Genomic DNA, 18,611 nt, shown 5'->3' with positions numbered 1-18,611 from the left:
GAAAGAAACAAAAATATCGCAACGCGCGCATGGTTTCATAACAAAACCATATTATTTCACATGTAATTGTTAAATTTCACTTTCGCACTGAACGTTGTTACGTGTGCTCTACCTAGGGTTCCGCGGAATTTTGGAATAAATGCATCTAAAAGCTATAATCCGTATCCAACATGGTTTTCAGCTACTGTAAGGAAAATTCATCTCCAAAAAGTAAAAAAATTGCGAATTTAAATAATTGATTATTTTTACACGTAATATAATTATAACAGGCCGATGTCTGTATAATATAGATATTGAATAAAAACTAATATTAGTGTTTTATTATAGTAACAAAAGCCAAAACAAGAGTTTTCAGAATTTTTATCTGTCTGTATATTTGTATAAGCATCACGTAAAAACGACTGCATGGAATTGAATGCAGTTTTCACTGATTATTGCCGGAAGTCTAACTTAAGATATAGGTTTCATTTTATACTAGGAAAATTTAAAGCGGGATTTTTATTCTCGAAAAAACTTTTTCACGCGGATACAGTCGCGAACAATGTAACTGTCTCACAGAATATTGGCGTGGAGGATCTGGGAACAAATTGCCTTTCCGTTTGTTACAGTTAGTGTAATATGCTAAAACTACAAAATCACAAAATCCTACACTATTTCTCTCCCTTCCCCCTCCATTCTCTTTCATTTAGGGTCGCAGCGCATACACTATTACCTGAGAATTCCTAGCATTTTAGATTATTTATTATTCAACATATGAATTATAATAATTATTAACTATCTTGACATTAAACAGCAAAATTATCTATGACATTGTAATAGTATAACTGTAGAGAACAGCCCCGGATCTATGGGGGGGCAAGCCGGGGCCTATGCCCCGGGCGGCGAATTCAGAGGGCAGCATATCCAAACTTTGACTACTAAGAACATTACACACATAAATTATTTCCCGCGGGGAGCGAAATGATGATGATCATGATGACAAAGTTAAAAAGTAGGTGGTCGGGGGCGGCATTATCCAGATATTGCCCCGCCTCCAAAAAATTCAAGATCCGGGACTGGTAGAGAATATTCCACTGTTTTGCTTATCCCTATTATTAGATATCTAATTTCATACTTCATTAATTCATTCATTGTCGGTTGTCACTAATCGTTTTTTTAACCCTGATATTTCCATTAAAAAAGTGTACGGAGGAAAACCTACCTTATTAAAATAAATTAAACCCAACATAATCAAGTTTTCCCACGATGACAATATTACAGAACCCACAAAAACCAGCGCGGCTATAACTTGGGAATTTTCTATGGAGACATGAAACTGCCAACACACGCGAAGTAAATTCGATAAAAAATACGCCTTGACCTGCTTGTTATGGGGCTAAGGACTTGGACACACGAAGGTTAGACATAAGACCGTGGTCTTCCCGGTCGAGTCACAGTCTTGCTAACAATGACGTGCGATCTTTCACAAGAAATATTTAAACTACTTTAGAACTTAAATTCCGTCAATGTTTCGTAATGCTATCTCGGAAATTGAATTCTAAGGCGTGACGCAGACGCCAGTAACGATGTGGGGAAATTATACAGTACTACGATATTAACAGTTCTGAAGCTCATAAAGTTTTATAGTAATATAATAGTTCTAAGTAACAAGTTGACATTCTACGACGGCCTTAAGGAAAACCCAGAGTTTCACATCAAACAAAAGTCTTAAAATATTGTAGAAATTTATATAAATAACAATGATTATGCCTTTATTAACACATGCAAAGCACTACCATGCACTACTTATTATTTTAATTATCACAATACTTACATTAATGTTAGATTTCGTTAATAGTTAATATTAAAGTTAATTCGGGTTATTCCAAAATAATAGAAGAGGAATGTGCGAAAAAGAGAATTTCATTCTAAATTACCATATCCTATAAAGAAACAATATTTTTTGTATATAATCATAAAAGTTGTATATCTCAATAATTATTATTTTTATTGTAAGTGACCAGTGCAAGGAATTTAAATCATAAATGTTTTTACGAATAATATTTAAAAGAAGATAATAATATGTTATTAAAAATATGTAATTTTAATTGAGTTTAATTGTTGAAAATAAGTAACATAAAGATTTTAAAAGATCATACATTTAATCTATTTTTTAATGAATATTGAAAATATTAATGAAGATCCTATTTTTTAAATATCACGATTGATCAAAGTAATTGAAGTGAATTAACTAGCCATCTTTCCCGATACATCTTCACATGCTCGCTACGAAGTCAATGACATCCTATATATCCCAACTAAGTATAAAAATATTTCAAGTAAACAACAGAGGTTCCTAAACTTAGGGCTATTACTTAAACCATATGCAATAACATAAAATATTATATCGTTTCAGGATTCGGAAAAACTATATACAATACACCATATTCTTCATTTTGAGTAAATCTCTATCTATCTACAAATATATTAAAGTAACAAACATTTTGCATAATATTCATATTTTATTTTAAAAAAAATGTTTATATACCAAGCTTATGTTCAAAATTTGACATCGACTAAAGGACTAAACATTATAATTTTTAAAAATCTTAGCCCAATTTGTTTTTTCTAAAGATTTCCTCAAGGCCCATATCAAGGAACCTCTGCTCAGCTACTCTATGACCCCATACTCTACGGTATCCTTACGGCAAATCATGCTCTTTCGCACATTTACCTCTCTATCCAACACTGCTTCCACCCCACTAGCTCGAATATTGACATAAACATGTTGCATCTGGAAATTAATGCTTGTATTAGTACACAAAACATTAGAATTAATGATTGTATTAGTACACTATACATTGGAATTAACAATTGTATTAGTACACAATATATTGGAATTAATGATTGTATTAGTACACAATATATGGGAATCAATGATTATAGTAGTACACAATATATTGGAATTAATGACTGCATAAGTACATAATAAGCAATTTTAATTATTTATATATTATTGTTAATAATAAAAAAACAAGCACTATTTTATATACTGACCCATTGCTGAACACAGACCTCTATTACTCGTTATATTGGATTATTCTAATAATATAAATGTGAAAGTTTGTTTATTAGAAGATATATAAATAGACAAAATCCTGAAATAACTTGTAGTCTAAATTTAGATGACTAAATGTTGTCCCCAATGTATCTAAAAACATTTTCACAGTAAGTAAATAATTATTATTACATAAACACAATATTTATAAATGTAGTACAAACATTAATTATTTTGTTTCGTAACCTTCTTAAATTTTTTTTTTAACCCAATTTGTTAATGAGTAGCATTTAACACTTAAAACAATTTACATAAATACGAATTCTTTGAATATTTTAACGCATATTCACAACTACAGACACCTTTCACATTTATTTATATTATAAACACATATTAATTAATAAAGTTGTTAATTATAAGTAAATAGTTTAAGCGGTTTAATACCCATATAAGTTTGTTAATGATTCATATTATTAAAATTGTATTATTACAAATATTATACAGCAATACTAACAGTTAACGAAATACACATATAACATAAATAAATACACGCAAATATAAAAAAAAAATATTAAAATGTGAGCAGTATAGAAACTATATTAAATTACTTAATTATAATAAATAGTAATAGTAGGTATATATACAAAATCGAGTAGAAATAGTGAAAAGAAATTACTTTACAAACATATATTGCTTTTGAAAACTTCAAAATTCCAAACAACTGGTAATACGTCAAATAGATCATATTAAGTAAAGGTTTATAAGTACCTGAAATGCTTGAAACTGATAAAATTATTAAAAATCTACTAAATTAACATAACCTCAAAGTTATTAATTATAACAAATCCATTGATACAATTTCCACCTATGATAGTGTCAAAAAAAAATACTGGTATATGTGCTTTGGAAAAAAATAAAACTTGTGTTTTAAGAAATACTAAACTATCTACCGTCTACGTGTGCCCTAATTTCTACCGCTGAGGACGTTCACTATGTGTAAAATATATCATAGAAAACTATATACATTATAGATAGAATTTTATAACCTTGAGGATCCGATTCTGATGTAGGCTTGCCAGGGGAATGTTCCGAAGCCCGCGTCGTCACCCCCCACTATCCTTCTCTGGGCCGTCTGCTTACTCGCTTGTATGCCGCAACCTGGAATCAAGATACTTTAATTTAATAAATAGATTTCTATCCTTGACTTAGATAAATTGAGTATGAATGAGAAATATTATTATAGAGTCGGGTATGGATTATTAACTAACGTATGATTAGATGGGAAGCGTTAATAATAAAAAAACGTAATTAGAACTCTATTTTATACTTATTAGACTCGAAATTTTATATGATGGCGCTTTATTTTATAATCATGTGAGGTAGCCTAAATAGAACTCTATTTTTTATTCAAATTAGCCTGGAAATTGCATAAATTAAACGTAAACGGCGCTTTTTTTACAAACAACGATTATCATTAGTTTTTTACAGTATATAACTGATTTTATGAATTTATGAAGTGGATCCTCGATATTTTTTATTCATAATAATATATAAAGATTAATAAAATAGGTTAAAAATATATGTACAATTCTATATCGATTCACGTAATGATTAACATTTAATAGTTAGGCATAATTCTAGGGAATATAGAAGGGCTCTCGATAATGAGGATTATTTATGGATTACCCAAAACTATCAGGAGCTGCGTCCGATTTTTTTAAAAGGACATGGTAAAGTAACCTCTCTTCACCTAATAGTAGGCGCAGTGCGGTCTAGAGTGTGTCAGTTGACGAAACATGATCTCTCGCCAGTCGAAACAATTTTGCCGGCATGTTTGAAACCGTATACACAGTCTGATCCTGGAATGCGGTTCAATAATTTAAACACTATGACGGATTTTCCACGTTGTTTATGATGATTACTATCCTAGTGGATACAAATATTCTACCACCAGTGAAAAATTAAAGTTAATTTCCTTTAGTTTCTGGAATTAATACTTGAAAACTACATTATCTACCTTTATATTCGAAACGGTCACTCAATTTTGGTATTCTTTTGCTTTTCCTTCTATTGGTTCGCTTTTTCTCCTCACATGCTGCCAGCATTACGAACATCATAATCAAGAATAATTGAAGACACCTCATATTAACTATTTACACATAAATAATGAATTTATTAAAAAATATTTAACGAAATAACACAACTATCGCACTATTCTACATTAAAATAAACTCATTCATTAAACATATTACGCTTGTTTTAGAAATCTTTTACCGAATCCCACATATATATAAAAATAAAAGCATTCATTAAATATATTAGGTTTATTTAAGAAGTCTTCGTTTACCAAACTTAAATATTTTTACAAACGTTCAACATGAGTTCACAAACAATAAAAAACAACGTCTAACACAACACATTAGCAAAACAGTACTAAAGCCATTGTCTAACAGTTTACGTAATGAAGTACATAACAGTAGTTTTCCTGAAGGAAATTACGTGTTGGCTATTACCATTTAAGTGGTTTAAATACATATTTGATTTATAGAAACAGAATATTATTTTACATTTTTTTTTCTTTTTGTACGGGTATGGGAAATTGACCCCGATGGTGAATAGAATTGGGTCCAATAGAACATCGACTGACGAGAGATGATTACCTGTCAGCAGTCGACACAATTATGCCGGCCTGTTGGAACACGATGTACACGGGCTGATCCCGGAACACGACACACTTACGTGGGCCAATATGACGGGTTTTAACACAATGTGTACGGTGGGATACTGTGCGGATATAAAATATATCCTACCACCAGCAAATAGATTTTTATGACACGTTGTGGTAATGTATGCAAACTGAAGTATACAGGCCCGTAATAACAATCTGTAAGACCTTGTGGCATGTACCTAACATAATGATAAGTTCAAGACTTTGTTCCAAGGAGAGTATGATCTACACTTATATATAAAGTTAAAGAGTTTTTTTGAACGTGTTAATCTGAGGAACTACTAAAGCAATTTTATTTTTGGGTATTAATAGGGGCTACATTATTCCTGAGTACTTTTGATTCCGGGAATATATAGCTTCGGAAAAACCTTTTTCACACGGGCAGAGCCTCAGGCAAAAGCTAATATAATATAACTTCGCGTGTTCATTCTTAAAAGTGTAGTTACTAATGTAGTGTAGTTACTTTAAATGATAACCAACACTAAGTCCAGACAACTTACCCCACTATGTCATTAGATATAAAGTTCCATATCGCGCTATCTTATAGCTACAAGATTTTTCATACCGCAACAGTAAAGCTGCTGTATGCCAGCGGAAAAATGATATAGAATGGAAGACAATTGATATTCTTAAGCCGTACCTACACGGTCAATCGTATCCCTTATAAAGAGAAAGCTTATCCGAAGTACCACAGAATCGTACATGTTACATGACTCGCTTAACGCCAATCTGTTATACAATATCATTTGCATTTACATTATGCGTGACTACGCGAAACAGACTGACATTTGACTCCATTCCAACATTAATTTGAACTCTATTGAAAATATTTAATTCTGACGAGCAAACAAAATGGTATGACAGCGTCGAAAATTCTTTGGGTCGACCCTCCGACATTATACAACAAATCTATCACAAGCCTATATAACCATAAATAGTATTAGCACCGCCTATTTCATACATGGAACTCTAGCATAAGAAACTATTGCATTTTATTACACTAGCTCAGCAAAGTGATCTCATCGCACCTGATGGTAAGTGGAGTGGGTACAAGAGAATGTCGACTAACGAGGGATGATTACCCCTCGGCAGTCGGCACAATTATGCCGGCCTGTTAGAACCAAATATTCACAGGCTGATTCCGGCACGGGCCAAACTTACGTGACCCAGTTTTAACACCTTATTTACGGTCATTACTATCCGGGTGGATATAATTTTATATATTCTACCACCAACACTTTAAGTTGTATCGACTGTTTCTGCTATAAAATTGTATTAGTGTTAAAAATATTGGCTAGTTAAATAAATAAAAACATTAAATTACGAAGCAGTACTCGACATGCTCTGCGAACATCAGATATTAGCTATTCAGTCTCAAATTGCCCATTAATTACGGTAGTAACACAACGAGCCTACAAACTACAATTAAAATGTCTAGTAGTATTATTAAAAAATTGTACTACCGTCAGGCGAGTAGCTTGTTCGTTTTATGGCTATAAAAATACGGGAGTAATCCCACAATCTACTCAATGCATCGATATATACTACGGACTAGATTTGGCGTTCCGAACATTCACTGTGTTCAACTGAATTGAACTGCAATCCGTTCAAACTGGCTTTAGTATGGTCAATATTGAAAGCTTATGGTTGTGTTCAGAGTGGCGCGTGATATAAGAACTGGAGTCTAAATGTAAACCTGGATTTGAATAAAAAATATTAGTCAAATAATTAAAATTATTTGTTCAAATGAATAAATAGGTTATAACAGTGACGTTTTGGTTGCCATTTTAATTCAGAGCAAAATAGCTTACACGGACGTTCATATCTATAGAATACACTAGACTAAATGCTATTCACTGCAATAACATACTAACATCCTAAGTGATCAAGAAAACATGACGGGATAAGAAACATTATATCGAGGTCACTTTCACTAGCTAATCAGACGCACAATGAGTCGTTACACTGAATACGTACAAATGGATATCAACTTGAACTTTTACGACCCGCGGTTTCTGCGGTCGCGGGAAGGCGCGGTAATTTCCTACCGCACGGTGTGCGTACTTGACAATCAATTGTATCATGATTAACAAGATTTGCTGATACGTGAGAGGAGAAATAGGGGGGAATTCGGATGTAGTCGTTTTGATAACGCCTTGTATTATATTCTGTCTTACTGCTGAGCACCGGCCTCCTCCACTACCAAAGGGTAGTGGAGGAGGCCGGCCAGACTGGCCTTAGTCCAGCACACTGGCCTGGTACGGTAGGCAAACTTTACATACTTTTAAAATTCTTATGAAGAACTTTTTAGGTGTGCAGGTTTCCTCACGATGTTTTTCTTCTCGTTAAACAACCAATAATTCACAAACAATACCCACATAACTTCAAAAAGTCGGAGATGCGTGCCCTTTGGTTTTGCACCTGCGGACTTTCGTCTCGGCAGTCCATTCAACTCCCAGTTTTTGTGAACAATTGCTCCATCTGTGCCAAAGCGATTCAGGATCCAAGTAATTCGCGTACAAGCCGACAACCGCGGGTTTGTGTTGTACGTAATGAGAGTACAAAAAAAATTATTATGAACCTTATAAACACACGTTCTGATAACATTGCAATGGACATTGTTTAACATTGAATTTCTTAACATTTTCGCTTATAACTTTTTTATTTATAGTTCTACGACAAAAAGTTATTGAACCAAAGTTGTAGAGAATTTAATTTGCAACAAAAAATGTTTATAATTTTTTTTTGTCAGATAAATAGTTCAAGAGATACATCGTAAAAACCATTTCAACCCCTATTTTCAAGATGGCGGCCGTGGGACAAGGGTGGCGACCCCACAAACTTGGTTTTAGCTTTACACTGACCCCCCCTACACTTCAAAAAAATAAAATTGCGTCCTCTAAAAAACGCAAGGTAAGGCCTAAAAAATGTAACATTTCAATGGACTAAGGTTATAATGTAATTTTTGGATTAATTTCGCCTGACAATATAAAAAACTTAATTATTTATAAATTCTATTCAAATCAAATATTATAGTCAGTATAACTGTGACCACCCAAATATCCGTGACTTCCCCATTAGTTACAAACAACTTCGACCTACTAACTAATCGGGTGTACAAGCTTGTATAATCATTTCCACAATGCATTTAATATCCGATGTTATAACGTTTTATGTAATTGCAAAAACTAGTTTTGCTTTTTATTTTCTCTTACTACGAATCTAAGTCCTGTTTTTAGATTCATTATAAGATATTATCTATTTCGTAAAACACCCACTCGGAGTATTGAAATAAAGATACTACTTCACTGCAGATTTAGAGATCTTACCAATGACAATATTTGTCAATCCACGTTATGTGTAGTGTATTCTGAAGTTGCTAAAACAATTTTCAGTTTCATAATAACCTGTCTTGGCAACAAATGACTGCCTTCTCGGAGCCTAAACGAAAATAAATAATATTTCACACCTCCAAGACAAAACACTCGTAATACCCAAGGATATGTGCTCTACCATTAGAGTGACAGTCGTACGCAATATCTTTAACACATCATCAGTTCAAGTTGAGCGCTGTCATCGCAACGCCTCGGATGTTGTGCAAACGGAAATGCGAACGCCTCGTTTCACGGTAAGTAACTTGCAAATTATACTGCACTAACTTTTAAGACTTCATAGAATACACTCGAGGTAGGGTATAGATTTTCGTCTGGTAAAGAAACACCAAAATACTTAAGGTTAGAATGAAGATTATATAGATTATTTTAGGACTAACTTTTGCCCACAACTCCGCCCGCGTGAAAAAGTTTTTCCGGGATAAATATTTTCTCAGGATAAAAAGTAATCAGTAGTACACAGGGCTGATATAGGTTCCTGTTATTATTCTTTTTTTCAAAATCATTTCATTTATTCCAGAGATTAGCGCGTTCAAACAAACTTTTCAGCTTCATATATTAGTATCTAAATTGAAATAACCTAATTCGCTATCACCGTCCATTATTGAGGGTACGCTATAAGGTAAGTAAGGACCAACTTATAAGTCTTAATATTATGTCGACTAATAACAAATGTGGCTATGACAGTTCCCAGAATTGTGCCGGCTTGCCTAAGTAAATGACCCAGTTACACTCGCTATCAAAATTTATCTAAAAAAATCAGTTATTTAAAAACTTTATTACTAATTGCGACTAATTTCAAAACTGAGCACTGAGCGAGTGTCACCAATCTCTCTAATGCAGGTGGCTAAGATGCTCCCATACGTTAAAGGAGGTCTTTGGCGTTTACTACACCTGGAGACCTGGAAACCAATCGGTCCCCAAGTCGCTCTGGGTGGTAGTCACCCGCATTGTCGTCCACCTCGGATTCGCTGTAGTCAAGCAAGTAGAAAATATTTTATCCCTCACACGCCTCACAACCGTGATATAAGCGGCGATAGCCTAGTTGGGTGTGGAACAGACTGCCAAGACGAATGTCCGCAGGTTCAAATCCCAAGTGCACACACCTCTGACTTTTCTAAAATCATGTGTGTATTCTTTGTGAATTTATCGTTCGCTTTAACGGCGAAGGAAAACATCGTGAGGAAACCTGCACATCTGAGAAGTTTTCTATAGGAATTTCGAAGGTGTGTGTAGTCTACCAATCCACACTAAGCCAGCGTGGTGGACTAAGGCCTAATCCCTCTCAGTAGTAGAGGAGGCCCGTGCTCAACAGTGGGCAAGTATAAAATACAGGGCTGATATTATTATTATTATTATACGCCTCACAACTAATCGTTAGCACGTGAGCAAATCCCAGTATTTTGTTTACTATTACTTCACACCACAAACTAAAACAGAACAATTATCTGCGACGTTGACGTGACGAGCCTCCTTAAATTCTTAAGTAACTTATGGTAAGCCATTATGTCAGAGTGAAAGCAAGTCGCCTACTTGCATGACCAACTTTGACAAATGGTCACATGTTACGTATGTAGGTGATTCTTTATATATATACTAGGTGATGCTCATGGTTTCGCCTGCGTAAACAGCCTTTTCTAGTACAAAAGTCTCTAACGCACTGTAGTGATCCATTCCTTCGTATGAAGCCATTTCATAAAAAAAGAGCAAAGTATCCGGATAAAAGAAGCCTATGTGTTATTCCAGGGCATGGTTTATCCGTAAGCTAAATTTTATCAACGCGCTATTTAATAAAAAGTAAATAAATATGTCCCACGGGAGCAAAATACCGGGATAAAAAGTAGCTCATATATTAATCCAGGGTCCATCCGTGTGATAAATTTCATAAACGCACCATTTAATAATAAATAAAAATATATTTCCCATGGGATCAAAATGGAATAAAAAGTAGGCTACGTGCTTATCCAGGACATGGTCAATCCGTATGCTATTTTTCATTTAAATCAGTTTAACTGTTTTTACATGAACTAACAAACATTTACACAAACTTACACATTTATAATTTGAGTAAAGTTTTTTGTTTCCTGAAATGTAGGTTATGTTAGTAACGCTTAGAAAGGCCATGATACTTTAGTTTTTAGTTATGTTCAGTTATTTACAGTCATCATTTTTCTCGAAATTATGGATTGTATTATTATTGTTAGGTAATGCGCAACCCAAAAACCCGAAATGTTACTACTTAAAACATATTTTACGAGTCAAAGTACGGCATAGTTTTAATATGTAACAATTTACGATGGAATTGTCATGTCTGCTAAAGATAAAAACTAGAAATTAAACACCAAAAATTAAAAAAAAAAATTTAATATAGTTAATTTTAATAACTTTGATTTGAAACAATATTTGAATAAATTATTATTCACAAAGTTATATTTATTGTCTGCGAAGACCATGCACAACGAATTATTCTACGTAAATAAATGTTTACATTCCTGCATTGTTTACCAAATCTTATCAACGCAGTGCATTGGCACTCATTCAACGATGTAGCTCTCCTTCACTGCATTATTCACAGAACGAAAGCAACATTTCAAGTATCAAATACTATCACATACACGGTCGTATTCGTACTGGCAATCATTCAAAATTATTAACAATGGCTTAATAAACTATATTTCTATTCACTTTAAATAAAAATGTGTAAATCACGTGAGCTATACCTACTTATATGTATTTAAAAATTGTCTAGAAATGATCACTATGAATATTGTAAAATGAATCTCCTTTATAATTTAAATAATATCAATCAACTGATAACAATCATATCAAACCCATCCAAACCTAGAACCATCGTTATACTAACCCAATTATTCTCAAGGTTATATTATATTCAAGGTCACGTAAATACAGTACGTTCAGAATATATAAATAATGCAATAACCCGGTTAAATTTCATTATCATGCGACGTATGATGTAGCCGTCTGAGCTATGTCATAGTTGTGTAATTTATTACGTAATTAGTTAAGTACTCTGTGTGGTAAGTGCCCGTTTCATTTTCTAATTGCTTTGTCATCGCAGTGGCTTAGGTGGTAACACAGTGTAGTTGGTACAATCCCCAATATGGAATTCAGAATTAGTTAGTGGCGCCCAATGCCTCTTTAGGTGAGAAGACTTCTTGCGAATGATTCCTTCCTAACGGAAATTCGGCCAGGGTGGACAATCTCAGCGAAGATCTGCCAGGCACGCCAGAGATATTACAGTGCACCGGTGTGTGCGCAATACTCAGGTGCACTCTCTGTTCCTTCAGTCTTATAGTCCGGTGAGCGTGCATTCCGGCATGACTGCAGAGAGATCAGGCTCAGGACCAACGGCTTTACGTGCTTTCCGAGGCAAGGAGGAATCATACCGCCTACTTCCTTACTCAAAGCTACGACTGAGTAATTTTTAGGATAGAAAAATCCAGTCGTAATTATTATTTTCGCTCGACCAGAGACTCGAACCCAGAACCTCAGCGCGGTAGTCGTACTCGTACCATGTTATTACAACTACGCCATGAAGACAATCTCTCCCTTGCTAATAACGACTGGTTCACCCATGCGTATGTTTGCATTAGTCATTAGAAGCCTAATCCTACTCTTTCATAATATCCGTGTGTTCACATATGATACTTATTACCAAATACTCATCAAAAGATAAATTGAAAATAGGTGAAAATCAAAATAGAAAATGGAGATAATATTATGAGCGTCATATTCATGTCATTTAAAAATAATAATTTCAATCGTAATTTGAAATTCTGGCAATTTTAATTTCTAATAAAATAAATTATTTTTTGATGAAGTAGAACTATTTTAACATAAATTCGCATTATAATGCAACAATGTATGTAGTAGCTATTATATATTCTGTTGTGTCATCGTCATTAAATGAACGTCAGTCAATTTCAACCATGACTGGACATAATTCAAGATTAATGCAATACAATATTTTATTTTAAGTGATTCGCCGAAGCATTCCCCCTAATTATTGTGACAGTTTTTAATAAGCTCTACATGTTTCTAACATAGGATATAAACTGCGTCATTCATAAAAACTGTCATAAGAATTAAAACAGAATACAATAACAGAAATTATTTCTCTTAGATTACGGTATTATTTCTACCAATGGCGTTTTAGAGGGAGTAGTTTTGTGGAAACCCTAACGTTTTTAAATTTTTCAAGGATATTCTAAAATCGATAAGATATGATTTGTACACTAGTTGCGATTCTTCCTAAGCCTTTCAAGGAAAAAAAAACATAGATGATGTATAATTATAATGATACCAAAGAGTCTCGACCAACATCTCCAGAAGCTCAATTGAAAAAGGCCAGATGCAGAAAGCAGTATAGCTGAACACGGCACGCATTGCAAGGAGATTTCTCACTTGAAATTCCTAATCACCGGTAGCTTGAATCTTGAGACCCGCTAACGGAGGATGATTATTTTTTTTTTTTTCATTTTTATACGAAATATTTGAGATATATATAAAATGTAAAATAATACAATAATAAATTACTAAATAATACAATAATAAATTACTCATAATGCAACTGAGACAGAAGTTGTTGAACGATTACTATTATAACCTATTCGCAGATTTCTAATTTAGTTTTATAATCCAACCATTCTGGGGAAGCTATGTTGGATTACGTATTGGTAACAGTTCCGTATTATCTGTAATAGGAAATTATTTAGTTTTGAATGCCAGCTGATTAAGTGGGGAGAAAGCGTGTCTTGCGTAATATTCCTTGCGCGGATGGCCATTATTTTAACTAATTCGTAAGGATATAACTTCATAATTCTTACTCATCAGATGCAAAAGTGATATGCGCATTTTGACACGCACGTTATGACCTAAATATCTATTCTTATCCACTGACGTGTAAGAATAGATATTTATGTCATATTTATAATATATGCGTGTGTAGTATCGAATCAGAATATTCAAATATTTGTGTGTTTTGTTTATATATTAAAAATAATTATAGGTTATAATTATTTTTAATATATAAACACATTCCTATTCGAAACCGTTGAACAGAAACTATTAATTTATTGCCTTTTTCAGCGATTTTCAGTTACATGACGTAGCGATTCCCAGCAACAATTTGACAACGTATACTAAGCACCTAATTCAATATTTATTTAGTGTTTTTTACGAAACTCAACCCTATACTAACGGTGCTAGTATATATTTTCGCCTATTCCTCAACATATAGATTAAAGATAATATTGGGTATCTGCGGGGAAGTTGTGCAAGAGCCCTTGATTGCTGTTGCGCCGAGCGGAAGATCCGACGGCCGCGCGAGCGCATAGACCTTACCGCATAGTGCAATTCATGAGCTTCAAGCTGTTCACTAAAATAAATTGACGCTAACAACTGAACGTCTTTTCACTATTTATTATTAATCAACATTTTTCTATTTTGTTATAGGTGTTATATGCTATAGATTTTCTGTATAAAATGACACCCTCACTCATAAATTGACTTTTTTGTAACATGCCAACTAATACCATTTTTACTCACATCCAAAATATCGTTCCAAGAATCACAAAATGGCATACAAATAGTATCACTACCACAAAAATAATGTCAAACACAGTATAATATCATGTACTTTAGCAATGTAAATTCTCACCATAAAAGTTTTATATCAACTCCAACCTTGTCTTTTTTTTTGTCCTAACACAGCGACCCCACTTCATCTGATAGTAAGTAGAGTGAGCTGCTATGAGTGATTTTATCCCTCACCAGTTGACTCAATTATACTGACCTACATACGGATACATAGGCTAATCAACACGCAAACAAAACGAAACGCGAAACGCAAAACATTTTCGCAGACCATTATGGCGGATTTCTCTAACCAGTGTTTGAACATTACAAGTAATCTAAACGCTATCTCTCATGACTCAGACCTACACGCGTTAATAATCGGACCCGACGACGCGTGGTTTCCGCGACTCGCCTGTCCCCTTTCACCGTATTTGCATGACCGCCGCGATGACAACGTTTTTATGGTAGTTTTATTATATGCTAATATTACACGTGATTAATTTATTACAGCTTAATGTATATGTATAGAAGTTAATATCTGCCTCCGTGGTGTATTAGACGATGTATTGCTCATGGCAGTGAAGCTGAAGGCCCTAAATTCAATTCCCATGAAAAATAAATAGCTAAAACAAGAGTGTGTTTTCTCTCTTGTGATGCTTCCATGATCAATGAGGGATCATCGTCAAGATAATAACACTCACAGAAGCGTTAGGTAATTTTTTCCTTAGTATATGCTACTATATCGTTACTTGTGAATTATTTGTGTATATATTATACATTTTTTTTGTTATATAGAATTGTAAAATTAAATAATTGTGCTCTGTGTTGCTTTAATATAAATAAATAAATATTTTAGCATACATACTAGACCTTAGTATAAATAATAATAAATTTGTGAATGTTTATATGTATGCTGTTAGTATACTATTTCAACATATAAAGAAATTACTGAATAAAAAAATCATAAAACGTTCATACATTCATGAATAAAGATTTTGTAATTATATGTCTAAAAACCTCTTGTATTTCTTCTTCTGTTGAATTATAGTCTTAAAAAACTCATAAGTAAAGACACCATAACAGCTGGTCAGAATTGTCTACAATTATTGAATATTAATTTATTTCTCTTTTACTTAATACTTGGCGTGTTAGAAGGTAAAATACTATTACAACCTAATCCTGATTAACAATATTTCACTTTAAAACTTTTTACCCTTAAATCATATTACAAACTGAATACAAGTCTGTCAAATAAACAATAATATCACTTTATCTCTCAGACTCTACTTAACAAATAGAGCGACGTAATCTGGGAGTTAATACTATTAAAACCCATTACGAAGCTTAAATTAGGCAATATTGAAAGTGAACCCACTTTCATCAGTGAATCATCTCGGCTAAATCCGGCATTGCGATTACGATGGAGTGTTGCCAAACTCTGGGCACTGACGCCTTGAATCAGATTTGGGAAGTACGCTCTATGAAATTCATACTTACACATTGCGCATGTATTAAACCCAGTAACATTTATTAGGAAACATGGATATTTCAAGATGTAAAAATATTAACTAATCATAAACTTTTTTTATATACAAGCACGGCGAAGTGAAACACTTAATGGTAATTGAAGTAGAGTGCCAGATAGAGCGTCGACTTGGGAGAGATCACACCACGACAGTCAACACAATTATGACAGAGTATTTAGTACTGAATATACACAGCTTGATTCTAAAAGCGAAAGACGCTGGTGATCCATTTTGGCGGTTACAAATGTTCTTCTACCAGCAACAAATTAATTTCAGACATCAATTACAGAAGTTACTTCTACATAATAATAATAAGGGTGTAGTTGGAAATGAAACGAACTGCCGAGACGAATGTCTGCAAATTCCAAACCCAAGGACGAGCACACTTGCCTCTTCCATAGTTGTATTAGTATTTTGTGAATTATTGCCTACTGTAGCAATGAAAGAAAAATTCGCGAGGATACCAATGTGCCTGAGAAGTTTTCTATAGGAATTTTGAGGGTGTGTGAAGTCTGTCAAACCGCACTAGGCCAACGTGGTGGACTAAGGCCTAATTCTTTTCAGTAATAAAGCAGACTCCTGGGGCTGTATATAATACAAGGCTGATATTATTATTATAGTATAAAAAGAAATTGCTTAAAAGGTGTATAGGTATTTGTTTACATTTCTGGCACAGGGCCAATATAACATGTCTCTATGCGGAACCTTTTGTTGCATAACCTATGACACGCGACCCTACGTTACAATGTTACATAAACAACACTGCAAAGGTCAACTCGCGTAACACTGAGGAAGTGTACAAGCAAACTAAATTAAACTCGCTTGTTTGATTATATAAAATGTTAACAAGTTTACACTTTGTTGACAACACATTTACAATAACACATAACGCCTAAAATTTGGGAAACTTGGATTTAATTTCTTTGTTTTTATTTATTTTATTTTACAAGAATCGTTATTATATATAACGATATCGCATTAAGGATCTGATAAAACTATTAATTCACTGTCAACCGTGTTAAAACATAATTATATATGAGGTAGAGTCACATTATGCCATGGCATTTAATTCCTTATAGCACAAGATAAACCGATTAATTACTCTTGTTGCATGAAATTTCATTTAAATAAAATGAAAATACAATTAAAAACATGGGAAAAGCTTCTTTAATTTATTATTTTCATATTCCTCTATTTATTACTTTTTACGAAAGACCATTTATTTAACATTGGTTCTAATATCATACTCGGCGTAGTGGTACTAAAACCCACCCTGGTAACAACTATGAGATTGACTCTACGAGTTGAGTTTCTAAATCAATCATTAACTTGATGTGTGTAATTTTGGAAATATCGATTAGCCTGTGTGTTTACGGCCTTAAGGTCGGAATCCGTTTATTAGATCCATTCAAAATTTATTGGATTTAATTACAAATATTTTAACGAATCAGATTTAATTTTTTTAGTTCCTACTTTAATTTTGTCAAACATTGGGACTGACATTGGATCATTTTTGCAAATATGGACTAGTTCAATATTGTCGACCTAATACTTAGAGGCATTTAAATACACATACACATTTAAATACACCTTATCGCCGGTATAATTAAAAAGTTATTTATTGATATTTCACCCCCGCACTCGTAACAGAACAGTGTTTTGAGACCCCAATATATCCGCATGTGTTAGGGTTGGCACTTTACTTATAACTAGTGATTGTCTTGTTGCCTACCTCAGTGGCGTGGTTGTATTGCTTGCGCTATACGACAGCACACTAAAGCCCCTAGATCGCAAGGGTTCGAATTCCGGATCTGGAAAAGTGATATTTGGATTTTCTGCTCAATTTCACCCTGGAGTCTGGAATTTGTGCCGGATATGGTGATAGGCTCGCCTCCTATCACATCATGAGAAGGTACACACTCGGCGAAAAGTAAGTGCCCTGGTTGCGCTTCTGCATACCCCTTCGGGGATAAATGCGTGATGATGTGTGTGTGTGTGTCTGTGTGTGTAGTGATTTTCTATATTTGGAACACATATTACACATCAATTATATTTTTCTGCACTTCTTTTCATATAAACTTTAATCATGCCAAATCCCACACTCCTCGTGTGCGCAAATAAAAGAGGTACAAAGTTTTTTCTTCAAGTATTAATGTATAGATAGATTATATATGTTTCAATAAATATTTTCTTCTTTAGTAAATGAATTAGAGATTTAAACGGAATTAGAGATTATTCTAATTTTAGGTAACGAACTTGTAATGTTAGCTTTTTCTTTATTCTCCTATAGCGTCATCTTACAAATATTAACAAATATTTCGGCCCTGTAC

The 18,611-nt window shown here is 33.6% G+C and overlaps 1 protein-coding gene across 1 annotated transcript in view; it reads right to left on the bottom strand.

Moving 5' to 3' along the window:
- LOC115441654 (proclotting enzyme) overlaps positions 1-18,611 on the bottom strand; it is a 41,530-nt gene that overhangs the window by 2,708 nt on the left and 20,211 nt on the right. Inside the window, exon 3 of the mRNA XM_030166514.2 lies at positions 4,084-4,195. Within this exon, the coding sequence (XP_030022374.1) occupies positions 4,084-4,195 (112 nt within the window). The remainder of the gene's footprint in view (positions 1-4,083; positions 4,196-18,611) is intronic.

The sequence above is a fragment of the Manduca sexta genome, chromosome 18, assembly GCF_014839805.1.
Source record: "Manduca sexta isolate Smith_Timp_Sample1 chromosome 18, JHU_Msex_v1.0, whole genome shotgun sequence".
In the NCBI taxonomy this organism is placed as follows: Eukaryota; Metazoa; Arthropoda; class Insecta; order Lepidoptera; family Sphingidae; genus Manduca; species Manduca sexta.
The sequence above is the reverse complement of the archived record's forward strand: the minus strand, read 5'-3'. Positions and strand labels throughout refer to the sequence as shown.